At 50.6% G+C, this 20847-nt stretch overlaps 1 protein-coding gene across 10 annotated transcripts; it reads right to left on the bottom strand.

Annotated features, from left to right (window-relative positions):
• Positions 1-1888: 1888 nt before the first annotated feature.
• St6galnac6 (ST6 N-acetylgalactosaminide alpha-2,6-sialyltransferase 6) lies at positions 1889-17655 on the bottom strand. Of its 10 annotated transcripts, none has more exons than XM_090330701.1 (7): positions 17541-17655; positions 16853-16907; positions 15445-15535; positions 12631-12825; positions 9036-9442; positions 4648-4755; positions 1889-3158 (listed from the first exon to the last, which is right to left on the bottom strand). In XM_090330701.1, the coding sequence occupies exons 2-7, from the start codon at positions 16876-16878 to the stop codon at positions 2894-2896; spliced, it is 1092 nt and encodes a 363-aa protein (XP_090186827.1). In that variant the 5' UTR covers positions 16879-16907; positions 17541-17655; the 3' UTR covers positions 1889-2893. The 10 variants fall into 10 exon arrangements, with proteins under 10 accessions (XP_090186827.1, XP_090186828.1, XP_090186829.1 ...); XM_090330702.1 differs by having other exon boundaries at positions 12631-12810; positions 17541-17654; XM_090330703.1 differs by lacking the exon at positions 15445-15535 and adding an exon at positions 16251-16338 and having other exon boundaries at positions 12631-12810; positions 17541-17654.
• Between the last annotated feature and the right edge of the window lie 3192 nt (positions 17656-20847).

The raw sequence follows: 20847 nt of genomic DNA on the forward strand, positions 1-20847 counted from the left end.
CCTGGCCTCCTGCCCAGCCTGTTGCTGTCCTGAGCTACTTCAGAAGGCACCACACCCTCAGGCCAACATTCCTGGCTTTTTTTGTGTGTGTGTGTGTGTGCCAGTCCTGGGGCTTGAACTCAGGGCCTGAGCTCTGTCCTTGGGCTTTTTTTTTCTCTCTCAAGGCTAGAGCTCTACAACTTGAGCCACAGCACCACTTCTGACTTTTTTTCTATGTATATGGTACCAAGAAATGGAACCCCGGTTTTGGTGCATACTAGTCGAGCACTCTACCAAACTCCTGGCCTGATTCCTGGCTTTTTGCCATCTTGCTCAGGAGTCATCTTTTTTTTTAAATTTTTTTTTGGCCAGACCTGGGCTTGAGTTCAGGGCTTAAGCACTGTCCTTGTATTTTCTCAAGGCTAGAGCTCTACCACTTGAGCCTCAGCACCACTTCCGGCTTTTTTCTATGTATGTGGCACCAAGGAATCGAACTCGTGTCTTCGTGCATGGTAGGCAAGCACTCTACCACTAGGCCAAACTCCCGGCCCCTCGGGAGTCATCTTGCACAGCAATATCCTTTCCTCTTTTCTTTTTCTTCTTTTTTTTCCCCCCAGTCCCTGGGCTTGAACTCAGAACCTGGGCACTATCACTGAGCTTCTTTTTGCTCAAGGCTAGCACTCTATCTCTAAGCTACATTCCCAGCCCCTCATAGCAATTTCTCATTGGGCCACTTCATTGCTTCCCAGCAGGGCTGAGGTTGGTTGCACTTCTTGGCTTTTGTCCATCCATCCCCCCACTCCACCCCCTTTTTTTTTGGTTGGATGCTTGAGCTTAGGGTCTGGGCACTGTTTCTGTGCTCTTTAGTTTAAGGCTAGCACTCTGACCACTTGAAGCCACAGCACCACTTCTGGTTTTTTTGGGTGGTTAAGCGTCTCATGGGGCCTTTTCAACCCGGGGTTGGCTTTGGACCCTGATCCTCAGCCCCCAGCCTCCTGAGTAGCTAGGATTACAGGCCTGACCCACCAGCACGCAGCTTTCCTTTTTAATAAGGTGTGTAGCATGCAGTTACCTACGAGCACAATCGGGATGGAAGACAAATGCAAGGTGCCATTCTTGTAACCCAGCTCTGGTGGCCCATTATCCTGGCTGGCCTCAAGCCCAGGGATAGCGCTCTTTCTGGTCCCTAGCAGCCCCTGGGAGATCCCAGCGAGCAGCCTATACTGGTCTCACAAAGTCACCCTTTGTTCGGCTTCTTACCCCAAGGACATCTTATCTGCCTAAATAGGTTGTAATCTCTCTCGAGTCAGGGACCTCTTGTGTCCTGCCAGCCTACAGTACACAGCCCTTGTGCTAAGAGCTTGGCAGCAATATGAGCTGCCACCTCTTACCACACCCTTGTCAGATCTCCACCACCACCCCCCAACACACATTATTTTGCATGGCAGAAAATTTCCCTGACCTCTGGCTCCTAGTCCCCAGAGCTGACTTCTGGCCCTGTCTCACCTGGAGCCTTTGCTCATTCCCAAGACCTGGGCTTCCCCATCCTTCTCCTAAGTTGTCTCCAAAGGCCAACATCTTCCTCCAACCTCTTCCTAGACTCTGGGCACTCCTTCCCTCGCCAGAGCAAGAATTTCAGGGGTGTGGTGTCCCATCTTGTTTTGTCCACAGAATTCTGAGATTAAAGTGACTTGCCCAAGGTCAGCCAGATCAGGTGAGGTAGGTGAGGCTAAGAAGAACCAGGCTACAGCATTGTCAGGCTTACCTTGCAGACTCACCAGCCAATTGAAAAGGCCAATTGCTGCCACTCTGTGAGCTCCCAGCCCAGAGACTGCTGCCCGATCCTTCGGAGCCCTACCTGCCCCAGTCTGAGACAGACTAAGCTTCGCCAACACACATGACACAAGGCTGGAGCTTCATGAGGTGTGTTTATTCCTGTACAAACCATTACAAAACCAAGTCTAGGGCTGCCACTGCCCTCCTAGCCTGCCTGTGATGACTCCAGGCCCACATTAGGGGAGGCCCCTCCAATCCAAACAAAGACTTCCTGGCACCCCAGTGTGGCTGGGACCCTCCTTCCACGCCAAAGACCCTCTTTCCACGCCAAAGGCTGCACTTTTCTGCAGGAGACTCCTCCTGCAGAAAAGGTGTCCTGGCCCTTAAAAGCCAAGTAAATGGCAGCTGAGCTGAGGCAAAAGACACCCTAAGGCTTTTCCCACACCTGCCTGTCTCCCAACCTTGGGGAGTAGGTACAAAAAATGCCCACAAGTCTTCCTCAAGAAAATGAGGAAGAACCTTCTAGCCTCCTTTCAGAGATGAGCTTCCTGGCAAAGGGCGGTGGTTAGGTATAGTTTTAGGACAGGGTGGTCTGTGGAGAGGAAGAGAGAGTCTCAGACTTCTCTTTTGAACCTGCTGTGAGCCTGGGGAGAGGCTTGTCCAAGGTCACTTAGGGAGGAGCCATCACTTGGTCACTGGCCTCTATTTCTTGGGCCTGCCACAACTTTCAAATTCTCTGGCCCGGCTTCTAGACAGCTCCTACTCTTCTCCCCTCCTGTCTTTGATGACTGAAATTGAGAGGGCAACACCAAGTTCCCAGCTCCTTGGGATAGGACCCCACTCTCCCAGCTAAGGAGTGGTCTGGGGTCCATTCCCGGGGCTCTGAACCAAGGCCTCATGGGAAAGGAAATATCCTTAGCCTCAGATTGACTCAGAAGGACCCCTATACCCTGATTATTCTCAGACCCTGACTGGACAAGAAAGACCTCCTGACACCCCTGATTAAGCACAAAGAATCCCACTTCCCTGATTGGCCAAGAGGTATCTCCCAAGCTGGAGGATTGGCTGGAGGGTACACCCTCCAGGCACACCTACATCAAGGCCCTGATTGGCTGAGAGGTACTCTAGTCTTGATTGGTCAGAAGTTGCCATGGTTCTGAGCTGGGTCTAGAACCACTTCTCCAGTGTCCCTGGCGAGGTCCCACAGGCGGGATAGCCTAGGTCCAGGAGGGGTGAGAGAAGGTGATGCCATACAGTTGCGCCCAAGATGAGAAGACCCTCTTCTCGGTGATGAAGCGGTGGTGGTTGCCTTTGCGGCTGTGCTCGTTCTGGATGTAGGTGACACACTCATCTGGCCCTTTGGGCTCATAGTAGTGGTAGGGTATGCGCTGCAGGCGGGGCCGCTGGCTGGGCACAGCAGAGGAGTTGTGTGTGGGCAGGGTGAGCATCCGTGGGGTCCCAGCCCTTCCAGCCCCTCCCCCACCACAGGGCCTTAGTGGGGGAAATCTTTGCCCCTTCCTGGGCCTCAGTTGTCCCACCTAGAAAATGGGTAGAGACTGGGCTAGACACTCTTTATTGTTTAATTTTTAAAAATATTTGCCAGTGCCAACGGCTCGTGCCTGTCATCCTAGCTACTCAGGAGACTGAGCTGCAAGGATCATAGTTTGAAGCCAACCCTGTAAGACTCTTATCTCCAATTAATCAGCCAAAAGCCACAAGTGGTAGAGTGTCAGCCTTGGGTGAAAAAAAAAAAAAAAAAACATGGGAGAGGGCAAATACTTACGTTCAAGCCGCAGTACTGGGAGATATATATATATATATATATATATATATATATATATATATATATATATATGGAAGTACCACTCTAACTCAGGGATAGGGCAGTAGCCTTGAGCTGAAGAGCTCAGGGACAGTGCCCAGGCCTAGAGTTCAAGCCCCACCTCTGACAAAAAAAGTTGTGTGTGTGTGTGTGTGTGTGTGTGTGTGTGTGTGTGCTGACACTGGGTGTGAGCTCAGGACCTAGGTGTGCTGACACTGGGGTGTGAGCTCAGGACCTAGGCACTGTCACCAGCTTCTTTTACCCAAGGCTAGTGCTCTACCACTTAAGCTACAGCTCCACTTCCAGTTTTTTGAGAGTTTTATTGAAGATTCAAGGACTGATTGGCCTGACTTCGAACTTCAGTCCTCTGAGCTCAGCCTCATGAAGAGCTAGGGCTACAGGCATAAGCCATCAGTGCCCAATTAAAATAACAACTATTAATATACAAACCAGGCTGAGCTTGGTTAGAAGCTCTTAAGGTAGCCCCCAGAGTTCACATATCTGGGTTTTTGGGGTTTGTTTTTGTTTTTGCTAGTCATAGGGCTTGAGTTCAAGGCCTGGGCACTGTCCCTGCGCTTTTTTTCTTCTTTTTTGTGGGTCATAGAACTTGAACTCTGGGCCTGGCCACTGTCCCTGAACTCTGCAGTTCAAAGCTACCTTCCTACCCTTGAGCCACAGCTCTACTTCCTGTTTTCTGGGGTTAAATGGAGATAAGTCTCTTGGTCTTTAGTGTCCAGGCTGGCTTTGAACCAGGATCCTCAGATCTCAGCCTCCTGAGTAGCTAGGATTATAGGTGTGACCCACCAGGGCCTGGCTCTCCCCCTCCCCCCATCCCCATCCCACCAAATAATTTACTGCGCCTGGCTCCTGACCTTCTTTTGCTTAAAGCTAGCACTCTACCACTTGAGCCACAGGGCCACTTCCAGCTTTTTCTGTCTCTGTGGTACTGAGGAATAGAACCCAGGGCTTTATGCATGCTAGGCAGGCACTTTTACCACTAAACCATACTCCCAGCCTGAATCCACATCTCTGGGTACTTCCCCCAGAGAACACTGGCCAGGAAGGCTCACCTGCAGTAGTCAGGGGGGATCATGCCATAGACGTGCACATGATCACACAACTCCACCGCAATCGCCAAGGTAAACCAGCCTGTGCTCAACCATGAATGGGACTTTTCCCTGTGGGCAGAGGGGTCATGATGAAGGGAGATGCAGGCAGCAGGGGGAGGAACAGGCTTGGAAAAATGGCTGAAACACCCAGAGTTTCCCAGAAATTTCCTAACCACTGTTCAGGACCCTGCCCCCCGCCCCCCCCGTTTTTACCTCCAGTCTAGTTGCAGTGTAGCAGCATGCATGCTGGCAGGGTGCTTTCCAGAAAGAGAAGGGGCAGGGAGAGGTACCTTTAAGGGGAAGAGGCGAAGCAGGGCATGCTGGGAATAAGGTTTTAATCACAGTGGAACAGGCTGGAAGTGACGGTGACCACAGAGCATGCTACAATCAAAGATGCATGAGATAGAAGCAAACTCCTACAGAGAGACCTAGCAGAGAGGACTGTGCTGGAGGGACCACAGTGCAGTGCAAGGCACAGGACAGAAACCAAGAACCTGCCTCACATGACTGTCACCAGCCACAGATGGTCACAGAGCACGCGTGTGACTGACATGTCAATTACACCCTGGGTTTCTCGGGCAGTGTGAGAAACAACGAATATCTCATTGATGTTTTATGTCGACTACGTGTGTATCTGAAAATATTTTACATTTATGTAGTAGAATGTTCTTTATCAGAAAAACTGACAAAAGAGAGGGACAAATGATGAAAATCAGGAATAAAAAATGAAAGTAACCCCCCATAGATATGTAAAAGATAATAAGAAAATTCTAAGCCTGGAGCCAGTGGCTCATGCCTGTAATCCTTACTACTTAGAAGGCTGAGATCTGAGGATCAAGATTTGAAGACAGCCTGAGAAAATAAATCAAAGTGGCTCTTATCTCCAATTAATGTGGAAGTGAAGCTGTGGCTCAAGTGGTAGAGCTCTAGGCTTGAGTAAAAAAGCTAAAGGAGAGCATCCAGGTCCAGCATGTGCTTGTGTCCTACACACACACACCATTTAAAAAAATTCTGCCAGGGACTGGTAGCTCAATACTTGTAATCCTAGCTACTCATGAGGCTGAGATTAGAGAACAGAGGTTCAGAGCCAGCCTAGGTAGACAAATTATAGAGACTCTTACCTCCAATTAACCTCCAAAAAGTTGGAAGTAGAGCTGTGGCTCAAGTAGTACAGTGCCAGCTTTATGTGAAAATGCCAAGTGAGAGCCAAGAGTGTGGCCTAGTGGTAGAGTGCTTGCCTAGCAAGCACTAAGCCCTGGATTTGAGTCCTTGATTTCTTTTTCTTGTTTGTTTTTGTTTTTTGGGTCCTGGGCTTATACTCAGGGCTTGAGCATTGTTCTTGGGCTTTCACAAGGTTAGAGCTCTACCACTTGAGCCTCAGCACCACTTCCGGCTTTTTGCTATGTATGTGGTACCGAGGAATCAAACCTGGGTCTTCGTGCATGGTAGGCAAGCACTCTACCACTAGGCCAAACTCCCAGCCCGATTTCTTTTTCATATACACAGAAAAAGCTGGAAGTGGTACTGTGGCTCAAGTGGTAGAACACTAGCCTTCAGAAATCCCAAGGACAGTGCCAGGCCCTGAGTTTAGACACCAGTTCCAGAACTAAAAAATAAAGGAAGAAAAAAGAAATGGAAAAAAAAGAAAAGGGAATGCCAGGCACTGATGACTTACGCCTATAACCCTAGTTACTCAGGAGGCTGAGATCTGAAGATAGGGGTTCAAGGCCAGCCTGAATAGTACAGTCTGTGAGACTCATATCTTCAATTGACTACTAAAAAGCCAGAAGTGGAGCTGTGGCTCAAGTGGTAGAGCAACTAGCCATGAGCACAAAAGCTCAGAGATAGCGACCAGGCCCTGTGAGCAAGCACCAGGATCATCACAAAAAAAGAAAGAAAGAAAAAAGGGGCCGGGAGTTTGGCCTAGGGTAGAGTGCTTGCCTATCATGCACGAAGAGCCAGGTTCGATCCCTCGGTACCACATACATAGAAAAAAGCCGGAAGTGGTGCTGAGGCTCAAGTGGTGGAATGCTAGCCTTGAGAAAGTCCAAGGACAGTGCTCAGGCCCTGAGCTCAAGCCCAGGACTGGCAAAAAAAAGAGAGAAATAAAGAAAAGGAACAATGAGAGAGAGAGAGAGAGAGAGAGAGAGAGAGAGAGAGAGAGAGAGAGAGAGAGAGAGAGAGAGAGAGAGAGAGAGAGAGAGAGAGAGAGAGAGAGAGAGAGAGAGAGAGAGAGAGAGAGAGAAGGAGAGAGAGCCCCAGAACCAGGCACCAGTGGCTCATGCCTGTAATCCTAGCTACTCAGGAGGCTGAGATCTGAGGATGATGGTTCAAAACCAACCCAGGCATGAAAGAACATGAGACTCTTATTGCCAATTAATCACTAGAAAACTGGAAGTTGAGGCTGTGGTTCAAGGAGTAGGATGGTAGCCTTGAGCTGAAGAGCTCAGGGACAGGGCCCAGGCCCAGAATTCAAGTCCCATGATCCACAAAAAAAAAAAAAGAAAAAGAGGATAAAGAAAAAAAAAAAATTCCGGGCCGGGAGTTTGGCCTAGTGGTTAAAGTGCTTGCCTGGCATGCATGAAGACCCGGGTTCGATTCCTTGGTACCACATACATAGAAAAAAGCCAGAAGTGGTGCTGAGGCTCAAGTGGTAGAGCTCTAGCCTTGAGAAAGTCCAAGGACAGTGCTCAGGCCCTGAGCTCAAGCCCAGGACTGGCAAAAAAAAAAAAAAAAATTCCACAAACAACCTATGTATATAAATTTAACAACTTAGATGAGGTCAGCTTCATAAAATCCATATACTAGAGCATGGCTCAAGTGGAAAAATTTCTTGGCAAACTAGCAGAACTTCCTGAGCATCTTCCTGATGAAGGGCAGACACAAATCATGAAAGAGAATGCTTTTCCTGTGAGATTAGGACCAATGCAGGAAGTCCACACTTACCACTTCCAATACAATTGACACTGTACTGAAAATCCTCACCATTAAACAGGGCAAGAAAAAAGAAACCAGAGGCAGAGTTTAGAAAGAAGAAATAAAATTGGCCTTATGTGCATCCAACATGATTATGAAGAACTTTCAAAAAATCTTTAAAAATTAAGTGAGCTAGGCAGTTATAAGGTCAACAAAAATCAATTGATTTGGGGGGTCAGAGGCATGGCTCAAATGGTAGAGTACTTGCCTTACAAGCGTAAGACCCTGAGTTCAAGTCCCTTACTACCAAAACAATGTCCATGATTTAAAAGATAAATACATTATCATATATAATAGCTCCAAAAATTTTAAAGTAATTAGGTATAAATCCAACAAAATATTTTAACAAGTTATATATTGAACACACTATGTCAAATGAAATATAGCAAAGTGTATTTTTTTTGCCAGTCCTGAAGCTCGAACTCAGGGCTTGGGCACTGTCCTTGGGCTTTCTCAAGGCTAGCTAGCACTCTGCCACTTGAGCCACAGCATCACTCCGATTTTACTAGGCTATATTCATAGCCCTGAAGTGTACTTTCTTTTTCTTGTCGGTTATGGACTTGAACTCTGGGCCTGGGTACTGTCTCTGAGCTCTTCAGCTCAAGGCTACCCCCCTACCCCTTAGCTATAGTACATTTTTTTAAATAACTTTTTTTTTTTTTAATGTGATACCAAAGAATCAAACGTAGGGCTTTGTGCCTGCTAGGCGAGCATTCTGCCACTAGGCCAAGCTCCCAGCCCTAAAAGAATTTTTCCCCCCCAGTCGTGGGGCCTGAACTCAGGGCATGGGCACTGTCCTTGCATTTTCTCAAGACTAGCATTCTATCACTTGAGCCATAGCACCACTTATAGGTGGTACTGGAAAATTGAACCCAGGGCTTCATGCATGCTAGGCAAGCACTCTACCACTAGGCCATGCTCCCGGTCCCCTAAAAGGATTTTTTAAATGTAGGTTCTATTTTTAAATTACACATGGGCTCATGTTATATTTATATTGGAGTGGGCTAATCTGAGTTTTCTAGGAAGATTAGTCAGAGCAGAAGGGCATGCTGGGATGAGGTACCTTTAGAACATAGCATGCTGAGAGTCACTAGGTGCTTAAAGCAAGGCATAATGTGTAACCCTATGGGAAGCCCTCCTAGAAAACTGCCAGGAGATACTATATAACCTTAGAGCAGAGCATGCTGGGAGAAAGCCTAGGGAAGACGAAGTCACGCATAGCACATTGGAGATGACTGTTAACAACTGGACATAAAGAGAACTTTCCTAAGAAAACTGTGACAAGACATGACTAGATCCCCAGAGCAATACATGCTGGGAACCACAGGCCCAAGACAGGGTTTAAAGGGAGGGGACCGGTGTGAGGCTAGTACCTGTCCTTGCCTGTCTCATCCCGGAAGAGGTCGTCAAACTGTTGCATGCGGTTGGGAGAAACAGCGTAGGCCTCCATGTTGGGGAATGCCAGGCCTGCCCGCTGGATGACACGCACGAGGCTGCCTTGGGGTTTCTGCATCTTGTTTGGGGGACCCCAAAAGATGAAGACAGTTTCAGGGGTCCGATTGACAAACTCCTGGGGCCTTCGCATCACCCGGAACACACTGGAATGAGCCACCACTCGGAAGGTGGTTTTGTTGCCTACATCAGCTGAGTAGCCTGTGGTGGGTGCATCATTCATTCGGATGGTGCACTCAGCCCGCTCGATCTCTGGGCCAAGTTTGGTGCCCAGAAGGTGGCTGGAGCTGGTGATAATCACACACTGGTGGCACCGGGAAGGCAGCGTCTGCAGAGCAAAGAAAATTAACAGTATCAGTCAGACTTGTCATCCTAGCTACTCAGAAGACTGAGATCTGAGGATCTTGGTTTGAAGTCAGCCTGGGCAGAAAAGCTCCATGAGACTCATCTCCAATAAACTACTCAAATAAGCCAGAAGTAGTGCTGTGGCTCAAGTGGTAGAATTCTAGCCTTGAACACAAAGAAGCTCAGAGACAGTGCCCAGGCTGACTTCAAGCCCCAGGACCAGCCAAATAAAAGAGAAAGAAATCATTACCAGTCTTGTAGATCTGAGCTCTTCACATCCATATCTCCATAGCCAGGAACGAGCCATTCATTCAACATTCACCAAATACTTATAACAAGCTTGGACAATAGTCAAAAGTACTGGGGACAACTTGTTCAAGAGCCAGATAGCAGTCAGGAGCTGGCAGCTCACATCATAGCTATTTAGGAGACTGAGATCTGAGGCTAGCCCAGAGCAGACAAATCTTGAGAAATTCTTATTTCCAATTAGCCAGAAAAAAAAAAAAACAACAAAAAACAAAAAACAAAAAAAAGCAGGACGTGAAAAGTGGAAACATGCCTTGAAAAAAAAAAAACTAAGAACACAAGGCCCAGAGTTCAAGCCACAGTACCAGAGCGCGTGCACGCACACACACACACACACACACACACACACACACACACACACACATACACACATCCAATTATACAGGCTAGAAAAAAAAAGCAGCCCAGGGGCAGGTGATCAGGAAGGACTAGAAGGAAGTCTCCTTTAAAATGGTTATCCAGGAAGCACGTCTCTTGGAGACCTGAAAGTTGAAGACTATCCCAGAAGGAAAAATAGGAAAGACAGACCAATGTAGGAATTGAGATGGTGCCTTAGAAACCAAAAGGCTGAGTTAGGCCAATTTGACAATCCAGAGAAGCAGGCATTCTCCACGGGGTACAGGATCTGGATTTGAACCCATGAGGGCATGGCACAGATTTCCAGCCTGAGTATCAGCTGAGAATGCCTCTGCCGGCCGGTTCCCCATTCCACTAGCAGCCCCTTCCTCTAAGAGCACATCCTGTTCTACGCACTGAGTCCCATTGCTGAGGCTTTCCCGGCTCTTAGGAGCTTGAGTTCTACTTCCAATCAGGCGGGAAGCATCTGCAATCCAGGCTCATCTCCTTTCTCTCCATCCCATCCACACTCCTCCATTTTCTCCTCTCTCCTCTTCCTCGTCCTTGGGTTCTTAGGAGACAGAAAGACTCAATTAGATGCCAGTCCATCTCTAAACACTTGCTAATGGGTCTTTTCCCATTGTGGATGTGTCCAGGTCAAAGGCCCTAGAGAAGATTCAGTGAGGGAGAACAGCTACTACAGGAGAACTGCAGAAACACCGCAGCTACTCAAGTCAGGAGACAGAAGAGACAGTGCTGAATCCTAACCCTAGGTCAACAAGGAACCAGCAGGAGTTAGCAAAGTACTCTGGCTCCCCCAACATGCTGTATGTCCTTGGACAAGTGGCTTCACCTCCCTGAATCGTCGTTACCCCAGCTCTTCAAGGATGACACTAATGCCTGAGAATTACTAATGATCACAGAGCTTGACACTTTAAAAAAGCAGCCAATGTTTCTGTTTTTGTGTTATTCAGGATTGCAGTGTCCTGCTTCAAGTACTGGGCACAGAGTACTGAGCACAAACAAGTTGCTAGTCAGACTCCATAGAGACTCCACGAAAACCAGAGGCATGGCCGGGAGTATAGCCTAGTGGTAGAGTGCTTGCCTAGCATGCACGAGGACCTGGGTTCGATTCCTCGGTACCACATATATAGAAAAAAAAAGCAGGAAGTGGTGCTATGGCTCAAGTGGTAGAGCTCTAACCTTGAGAAAGCCCAAGGACAGTGCTCAGGCCCTGAGCTCAAAGCCCAAGACTGGCACAAAAAAAAAAGAAAAAGAGAAAACCAGAGGCATGCTTCCAAAGGGACCATGACTCGGCAGGTGGTAGAATCTGAGCACTGAAAGTAAAACCTCGTAGAGCGCCCGCCAGTGAGTGAGAGCAAGCATCAGATAGCAAGTTCAAGTATCAGTTTTGGACAGAGAAAAACTAAAAATAAAACCACGGAGAGCTCTGAGGCCCACGCTGAGCACTTGCGGCTCACACCTGCAACCTTAGCTACTCAGGAGGCTGAGGTCTGAGATGTGAGGTTCAAAACCAGCCCAGGAAGCATGACCTTGAGACGATGTAGATCACCAACCTTGAGCAAAACAAGAAAAAAGCTAAGGAACAGTGCCCAAGCCCTTAGCTCAAATTCCAGTTCTGGTGTACACACACACACACACACACACACACACACACACACCCCAAATTAAGGAATCAGGGGGCTAGTAAAAGGCAGGACACTTATCTAAGGTCACACAGCATACAAGGGGTTAAAGCCACAGAGGCTGGGGCCTTGACTCATATGGCTTATTATTTCCTTCAAGAAAGAAAAGGTGAATGAGGTGCCAGTGACTCATATTTGTAATCCTAGCCACTGAGGAGACTGAGCTCTGAGGATCATGGTTCAAAGACAGCCAGAGCAGCAAAGTCTGTGAAACTCTTATCTCCAATTAACCACTAAAAAAAGCAAGAAGTGAACTGGGAGTGTGGCCTAGCATGCACAAAGCCCTGGGTTCGATTCCTTGGTATTATATATACAGAAAAAGCTGGAAGTGGTGCTATGGCCCAAGTGGTAGAGTACTAGCCTTGAGAAAGCTCAAGGACAATGCCCAGGCCCTGAGTTCAAGCCCTAGGATTGGCAAAAAAAAAAAAAGTGGAGGGCTGGGAGTCTGGCCTACTGTTAGAGTGCTTGCCTAGCACACACAAAGACCTGAGTTCAATTCCTTGGTTCCACATATATAGAAAAAGGCCAGAAGTGATGTGGCAGCTCAAGTGGTAGAGCACAAGCCTTGAGCTGAAGGCTTAGGGACAAAGCACAGAGTTCAAGCCTCACTACCAAAAAAAAAAAAAAAAAAAAGCCCAGAAACAGTGCCAGAAGTGGATGTGTGGTAGAATGCCAGCCGTAATGAAAAAGCTAAGGCATAGTGTCCAGGGCCCAGATCATAGTTCAGCACCAAAGAGAGAGAGAGAGACAGAAGCAGGGGGTTAAGGAGGGAAGAGGGAAAGGAGACAGCCCCACCAGCGGTGGTAGGGAGGAGCCGTTCTACCTTGTTGCCAAGAAGGGGGACATAACCGTGGGTGAAGCTCCACTTCTTGAGGTTGACGGGCCGACGCGTGCGGCCCCGCAGGGAGCCGTAATGGAAGACCTCATTGGCACTGTTGGAGCTGTAGAGGATGAGGATGGTGATGAGGGCAAAGAGGATCACGAACACTGCTGACCGCTGCTCCTGGACAGGAAGAGGCTGTTGAGGACACCCAGCAGGCTTGGCATCTGACCTCCCCTCTGCCCACCATGCCTGGCTTGCTCTGGCTTTTCACACCAGAGTCGTCAGGCCACAGACTCATCACGCAAGCTGAGATCCCCCTGTCAGAGCACTGACAATCCGCTACCTCCCTCAGTCTGGGTCCCCGAGGAGTGGGACAGGGTCAGCCTTGTACCCCAGATCCAACGCCTGCAGTATAGAAAGTCCTCGGGTGTGGGCTGGCTTGAGTGCATTGCGTGCAAGGACAGGATTCCCTCCAAATGCAGCTAAAAGGGTGCTTAGACACAGGTGGGGGCCCCAAAAGAGAGGGCCTGGGTCCAAACCATTCTCTGAAAGTTATCTTTACATAACCAGTTTTCCTGCACCCAAAGGTCCTGATCCAGATTCAACCAACCATGAAGCAAAAAGTAGTTAGCCAGGCCCCCTAGCCCATGTGTATAATCCTGGCTACTCGGGAGGCTGAGAGAGGAAGGCTGAAGTTTGAAGCCAACAGGGGCAAACAAATTGAGAAATTTTTATGTCTAATCTGCATAAAGCCACACCTGGAAGTATGGCTCAAATAGCCACAAGTGAAAAAGCTGAGTAAGGAAGGAAGGCTCTGAGTTCAAGCCCTAGCACCCATACACACTAAAAAGTACTTAAGTAGTTACACTTTTGAAGGCTATATATATATATATATATTTTTTTTTTTTTGCTAGTCCTGGGCTTGAGCTCAGGGCCTGAGCACTGTCCTTGGATTTTCTCAAGGCTAGAGCTCTACCACTTGAGCCTCAGCACCACTTCCAGCTTTTTTGTATGTATGTGGTACCAAGGAATCAAACCCAGGTCTTCGTGCATGCTAGGCAAGCATTTTTAACCACTAGGCCAAACTCCTGGCCTGTATTTTTTTTTTTTTTTTTTTTTTTGCCAGTCCTGGGCTTGAGCTCAGGGCCTGAGCACTGTCCTTGGACTTTTTCAAGGCTAGCGCTCTACCACTTGAGCCTCAGCATCACTTCCGGTTTTTTTCTATGTATGTGGTACCAAAGAATGGAACCTGGGTCTTCGTGCATGACTCTACCACTAGGCCAAACTCCCAGCCCTGAAGGTTGTATCTTCATTGAACGAATGTAGGCTTTTCATATTATTATTCCCTAAATAATAAAGTCTAACAATTCATGTAGCATACATTGTATTCAGTACTATAAGCAATCTAGAAATGAGTTAAAGTCCACTGGAGAATGCATGTAGGTAATATGCAACTTCTAAGCTATTTGATCTTGATCTTCCCTGGAGATACTAGAACCAGTCCCCTGCATACATGAAGGAACGGTTGTATGGAGAGGAACACCTAGACTCTCTACTTTCCTGCTCTGTGGAAATGAATGTGGGCCCTTCTCATATTTTCTCTTGCCAGTAGAGGGGACTGGGGATGCTGCATTTGGGTCTGGGTGCTGGTGAGCTTCCAAGGAGGCTCCTGCCATGCCCCTGGCTTCGTGGATACAGGCTTCTTCCCCCCTTGCAGCTCCGAGCAGCCTCAGTGGACACCTCAGTGCCTCTGGCTCCTGCTGTGATCCCCGCTTCTCTCAAGTCCACTCCTGCAGAGCGCTCAACGGCCTGCAAAGCCCAGAGGCCATCAGCTTCCCTTCCCAGAGCTGGCGCTATCAGGGCCTAGCTCTCAGCCCTTGTTGGGGCGGCACTCTTTATATCCTGATAATCCTGCTGGTTATATCCTGATAAATGGATCCAAAGTTGAGGATAGGAGAAACAAGAAGACACAATTGGTAGATAATGGAGAAGATCAAAGTTCAATGCAGCCCCTAAAAGTCAAATCACCTTGAAGTCACCTGGTAATTCTTTATTACTACAATATCCAGTTGTCATTGACATCCAAAGTCCTGTGAACGCCAGGCTGCCACAACCACCCCACCTTCTAGAACCACTCCACCTTACCTCACCCTCTACCAAAGTCTATAAAGAAAAAGTGTGAGCCTGGCACATAGTAGGTGCTCAGGAAACCATGAATTTAAAAAATGCTGTAGAATCTTGCCATCCTCAGAGTGATATTCACATTGCATCATCATCTGAACCCTGCCCCTCCCCAAGCCGCCTGCTCACCTCCAGCTCTCTATCCCACCTCCAGTATAGCCCTCCTAATCACCTTCGCCTGACTGATAGATCTAGAATGACATGGGAGAGGCAGGAACTTCCCCCAGCCACTCAACTGATCAGTCAGTGGTCACAGCACAATTCAAACTAGAATGCCTCCCAGACCTTCAGCATTTCAGCAGGTACGAGAGTCATGGTGGCTTGGATGGAGGGAGGTCTGAAGGAGCCCATTTCACAGAGGGAAGTGAGAGGCTCAAACAGGAATAAGAAAGGAAGGGGACTGGGGCTGGGAGTTTGGCTTAGTGGTTGAGTGCTTGCCTAGCATGTACAAAGGCCCGGTACTGAGGCCCGATCCTCAGTACCACATACATACAAAAAGCCAGAAGTGCTGCTGTGGCTCAAGTGGTAGAGTTCCAGCCTTGAGAAAGCCCAAGGACAGTGCTCAGACCCTGAGTTCAAGCTCTCAGGACTGGCAAAAAGAAAAAGGAAAAAAAAAAAGGGCGGGGGACTTACTTTGTTGCTACTCATCTCTCTCCGGCGTCTGCTGAGGGGTAGGGGCCAGCGTCCCACAGGTGGCCCGGGGGGCAGGGAGGTGGGGTCACACCTGCAAGCCACCAGAAAGGGTTATGGCCTGGACACCCTCAGCTGGGTCCAGCCAGTCCAAAGCCTCACCCTCTCTACCAGACATCTCCTCTACATGCCCAGAACTTTAAGGCTCAGGGTGATAATCTGATTTACAGAGAGAGGTACCGAGGCCCCAAAAGAGAAGGCATCCACATGAACTGATGAAGGCAGAACCCTGTCTTGTTTCTCACCTACTTTCTGAACACTAACGGCAGGAGTTCCAGTCACAATCTGTCCTGATCCCCACTATTCCTTCGTGGGCCTCCAATCTCCTCTCCAGGTTCCCTTCTGTCCGAGGTGGGCCTGTCTGCCACTCTCCAACCAACCCCCTCCCGACTCCTACTCCTTCTTCAAGCCCAGGGTGGGCCAGGAACCTCCTGGGTCCTCCCACACCCTGGGAGCCCCGGGAGGCACAGTCCACCCAGACCCCCTGGGCCTCTGCAGCTGCGGGGACAGGGGAGGTACACGTCGATCAAGGCATTCAGGCAGTAGCGAGCCATCCTGGGGTCAAGGGCAGAGTCAAGCGAGGTCTAGGTCTGGCTCGCCAGATGCCACTCCCCGCGGTTCCAGGGCTGTGGGCAGCTCTCCGTCCCGCCCAGACCTGGCCTGGGGAAACCAGGCTCCCCGCTCCCCCCTCTCCGCCCTCGCCTCTGCTCCCCAGGACCTGAACCCTCTCCACGCTCGAACGTCCCCACCTGTAAACCCGCCATCCGAACTTGCTTGCAGTCCACCTCCACCAGGCCAGCCGGAGGGCGGGAAAGGGACACGCACCGACCGAAAGCCCTGCCCGGGGGAGAGGGCGCCCGGGCTGCGTCCACTCCGCTGGGGCCTCCCCCGGGCCGGCCCCCGTCTCCACCCCTGACCCAGCAGCTGTTTACTCCCACTGTCTCCGGGAACCGCCGGAGGCGCTCAGGCCCGTCGCCAGGCACCCCGCTCCTAATTGGCCAGGGCCTGGCCCCGCCCCTCCCTGGCGCCCCACCCCCAGCCGGAGTCCGGACCGGGGAGACCCCGAGCTCGCACTGATGGGGAAACTGAGGCATGTCAGGACGGGGGAGCGCTGGGACCACCCCTTCCTTCCGACCACCCCTCCCCGCGCTGGCCCCGCGCGCTCCGGCACCCGGCGGGCTCCAGGGCCCAGCCCACTCCCCACTCTCCCACCTGTGCCCGCGCAGTGCCCTCAGCCAGGACCACGGTTCCCCGGGTCGGCCCCGTCACGGTCCTGCTCTGAGAAGGCCATGGTAAAGTGACAGCGAGTCGGGTCAAGGTGCCGGTGCCGCCTGCCGCGTCCACCACTTACTGGCTGGGGGGCCTCGAGCAAGCCATGGGACCTCTCCGAGCCTCTGCGTCCTCATCTGCGGAATGGGAGAGCGAGAGCGGGGTGGGGCGAGGTCCCGGCCGCCGGGCGTGGACGCGGCCGGCCCGGGGCGCGCGCCGTCCGTGCCGGCCCCCTCGAGGCCGGCGTGTTGAGGGTTCCGCTGCTTTCTCACCGTGTCTCGCGGGGGTTGGCAGCCAAGCCCCCCTCGCTGCCCGGTGGGGAGACTGGGGCTCGGGGAGGCGGGAGGGAGTCTAGGGCCCGGCGGGAGCCCGAGCCGGCCGGGAGGGGCTGGTGGACGGACCGAGCCCGGCGGCGGGGCCCTGGAAGATGCTCGGGCTGGAGGCGCGGGGCGCGGGGCGCCAGGCAGCGGACCTGCGGGGCCACGGTGGGATGGGGAGGCCCCACGATGCCCATGGCGGAGGCTCCAGGGCGATGTCCCCCCCCCCCCACCCCGCCGCGCCGAGGTCCTCCCCAAGTCCGCAGCCGGGGGTTCTGGGACCCTAACCCCAGCCCGCCAGGGAGGAGGGGGCGGCGCGAGGCCCGGGATCTCGGGGTGCGGCTACCCCTGGAGCCCCCAGTCCATCCCCTCCCCGGCGGCCCCGTTTTCCCCTGCGCAAGCAGAGCCCCTCTCCCTCCGCGGCCGGTCTCCGCGCGCCCCCTCCCCGCTCACCTCCGCCGGGGAGCGCCGGGCCCCCCGCGGCCCCCGACCCCCTCACATGGCGCCGGGAGCCGAGAGCCGGGGTCTGCGCCGCTCCGGCCGCCCAGGCCCGGCTGCAGCCCCGGCCCGCGGGGTCCTAGCGCGCGCCGCCGCCGGGCCAGGCCGGGGAAGCGGGGCGGAGCCCCGGTGGCTGCGGCTCCGCCCCAGAGTGGCGCGGGCGGGGAAGGGAGGAGGGGTGAGGGGCGCGCGAGCCCCGTCCTGCGGCCCCGTGGGGGCCCCAGTCACCCCCATCTGGACGGCCCACGGTCACTGTGACCCCAACAACCGCCTTTCGGAGCCCTGCAGGGTGAGTGTGGCCTACTTCTCACTCTCCTTACAAGCATCAAGTCCTTGGATGGGGAAACTGAGTCCTCGAGCACTCTGGGCCCAGACGCTCAAGCCTTTCTCTCCGACCGGCCATCCTACGAGAGGACCCCCCCCCCTTTCCCCAGCCTGGGAACAGAAAGTCACCCCGGGTGAATTTAAACTTCATACCCAGATTCAAGACCCAAGCACTCCGTTTTGCGTCCTCACTGCCTACCTTACTTCTTGTTTGCCTCTGGGAACTGCAGAGAATGAGGGCTTAAATATATATATAAATATATATATATTTATATATATATATTTATATATATATATATATCTTTTTTGAGGGTTGCCAGTGGCTCACACCTGTAATCTTAGCTCCTTGGGCAGCTGAGGTCTGAGGATCGCACTTCAAAGCCAGAGTGGACAGAAGTCTGTGAGATCCTTAGGCCCAAAAGCGAGACGTGGAGCTGTGGCTCAAGTGGTAGGGCATCAACTTCATGTGTGGTAGGGCATCAACTTCATGTGTGGGGGAGCCGAGAGGTCAAAGCCCTTAGTACCAGCACACAAACACACAGGTGCGTGTGTACACGCACCCCCCCCCCAACACACACACAGCAAACGTTGTTAGGGAACTGGGTGATTAAATGTAACTGATTCAAGAACTTCTAAGTAGACTATTAAAGTACATAGGTCAATGGGCTCTGCCAGGAAAGGGTGTTCAGGCCATTTATAGGATTAAGAAAGCAAGGTTTAAAAAACTGCTTCTTGTATAACCACTTTGGAAAACAAAGTAGTAAAATTTTCCATTCTACTCCTTGAGTGAATGCCCCCCAACGTTTTCCGGAACACTCCTGGGAACAAATACCCTGGGGAAATCCTCACAAATGCCCACACCCAAGTAGGTCCACAGCAGCACTGCTTGAGATAACATCAACAGAAGAACGGAATATTTTTGTACATTATGCAACATTTGCGCTAAGGAGTATTATATAGCAGGAAAAATGGATGAGCTACAGTTGTATGGATTAAAGAACATGCCTTTCCATTCTAGGCCCATTCTTTCTATGTATCCAAAGATGGGATATAAAGGATTGATTCCCATATTGTTTTCCCAGGTGCATACAGATACCAGCCTAGCCACCAAAGATGAATACAGACTGCCTGACTCCAGCAGGGAAACTTACCTAAGCCTGACTGTAAACATCCCACCATGGCCTAACCAGAAAGCTCTCCACTTCCCTTGACCCAATGACTTCTACGTCTTTGCTCAGGCTTCATAAAACCCAGCTCCAGTCCCAGCTCAGATACGCAGCAACTTCCAGTCCTGGGGGGAGGTCTCTGCCCCTTGATGTTCCTCAAAAACAGTCCTCCCCTGTTGACCACAGAGGCTACCCTGATCCTTTTCTGTTCTCCACATTTTCCTAACACAGATGACTCGTAGAGACATGAAAAAGATAAATGCTGGAAGGTAAATGAAATGATACAGCATTATTGAAGCATAAAGCAAACAGCAGCTCAGCTCTTACAGCCAGAGCCTGAAGATAGCTTTTGCCTATTTCAGTGATGAGTTTTTAAAACAAAAATGAAAATCAAAAACACAGTTCTATCCCCAGGGGAGGAAATAAAAAGGTGTACACATGATAGTAATAGGCTGGTCTGTAAGTGGAACTTGTGCTCAAGATGTTCATAATACTCTTATGCATTAAATGTTATAAATATGACATTACATATATCACAGTTAAACCACACACACACACACACACACACACACACACACACACGCAAAAGAAAAAAGATAAAGCAAATGAAAATGAGAAGATGTCCTTGCATTAAGATTAAAGTGTTACAGTCATGGCAGTACACACCTATAATCTCAGGACTCAGGAGGCTGAAGGATCAAGTCCAAGGTCAGATTGGACAACATAATAACACCCCCCCCATCTCATAGTCAGGCAGGGGTAATCCTACTCAGGAGGCTGAGATCTGAGGATCACAGTTCCGAGCCAGCCTGGAAAAGTCTGTAAGATTCTGTGTGTGTGTGTGTGGGGGGGGGGGGTTAGGGAGTGCTGGGGCTTGAACTCAGGGCCTGGGCACTGTCCTTGAACCCAGGGCTTCATGCATACTAGGCAAGCACTCAACCACTAGGCCACATTCCAGGTCCAGTCTGTGAGATTCTTATCTTCAATTAATCACTGAATCCCAGAAGTGGAGATATGGCTCAACTGGTAGAGTGCCAGCCTTTAGCAAAAAAGTTAAGCAAAAGCCTGAAGCTGAGTTCAAACTCTAGTACTGGCACACACATGGGCAAGACATCACATAACATGTTAACAGGTGCTGGAAGTATGGCCCTGGGTTCCGTTCCTCAGTACCATATACACAGAAAAAGCCGGAAGTGGTGCTGTGGCTCAAGTGGTAGAGCACTAGCCTTGAGAAAGCCCAAGGACAGTGCCCAGGCCCTGGGTCCAGCCCCAGGACAACCTAAAAAAAATAGTTAATAGTAGTTAGTTCTAGAATGATATGATTTGGAACTTTTTTTCTTTTGACCTAACTATATTATTTCAAAAGTTAAGAAAACGATGAAACAATTTTTTAAATGACAATTGTTGGGCTCAATCCTGTAATCCTAGCTACTCAAGGAGGCTGAGATCTAATGAGCAAAGTTCAAAGCCAGCCAAGCACTAAAAACCATGACTCACTCTCCCTCCCCCCTCCCTCCCTCCCCCCTCCCTCCCTCCCTCCCCCCCCCCCTCTCTTTGTGGGCCATGGGGCTTGAACTTGGCCTGGGCACTGTCCCTGAGCTCTTCAGCTCAAGGCTACCACTCTACCCTTGAGCCAAGCCCCACTTCCCATTTTCTAGAGGTTAATTGGAGATAAGTCTCACATCCTTTTGTACCCGGTCTGGCTTTGAACCATGATCCTCAGATCTCAGCCTCCTGAGGAGCTAGGTTTACAGACGCTGGCCACTGTGCTC

Source organism: Megascapheus bottae, chromosome 3, assembly GCF_031878675.1.
Source record: "Megascapheus bottae isolate mThoBot1 chromosome 3, mThoBot2.hap1, whole genome shotgun sequence".
Taxonomy (NCBI): Eukaryota; Metazoa; Chordata; class Mammalia; order Rodentia; family Geomyidae; genus Megascapheus; species Megascapheus bottae.

Coding starts and splice junctions, on each gene's coding strand:
- St6galnac6 (XM_090330696.1), bottom strand. CDS start 16,595: ATGCCTCAGTTTCCCCATCAGTGCGAGCTCGGGGTCTCCCCGGTCCGG. Junction 12,811..16,250: donor TTCGGATGGCGGGTTTACAG/GTGGGGACGTTC, acceptor CTTCCTGTCCAG/GAGCAGCGGTCAGCAGTGTT. Junction 9,443..12,630: donor TCCCCCTTCTTGGCAACAAG/GTAGAACGGCTC, acceptor TTTGCTCTGCAG/ACGCTGCCTTCCCGGTGCCA.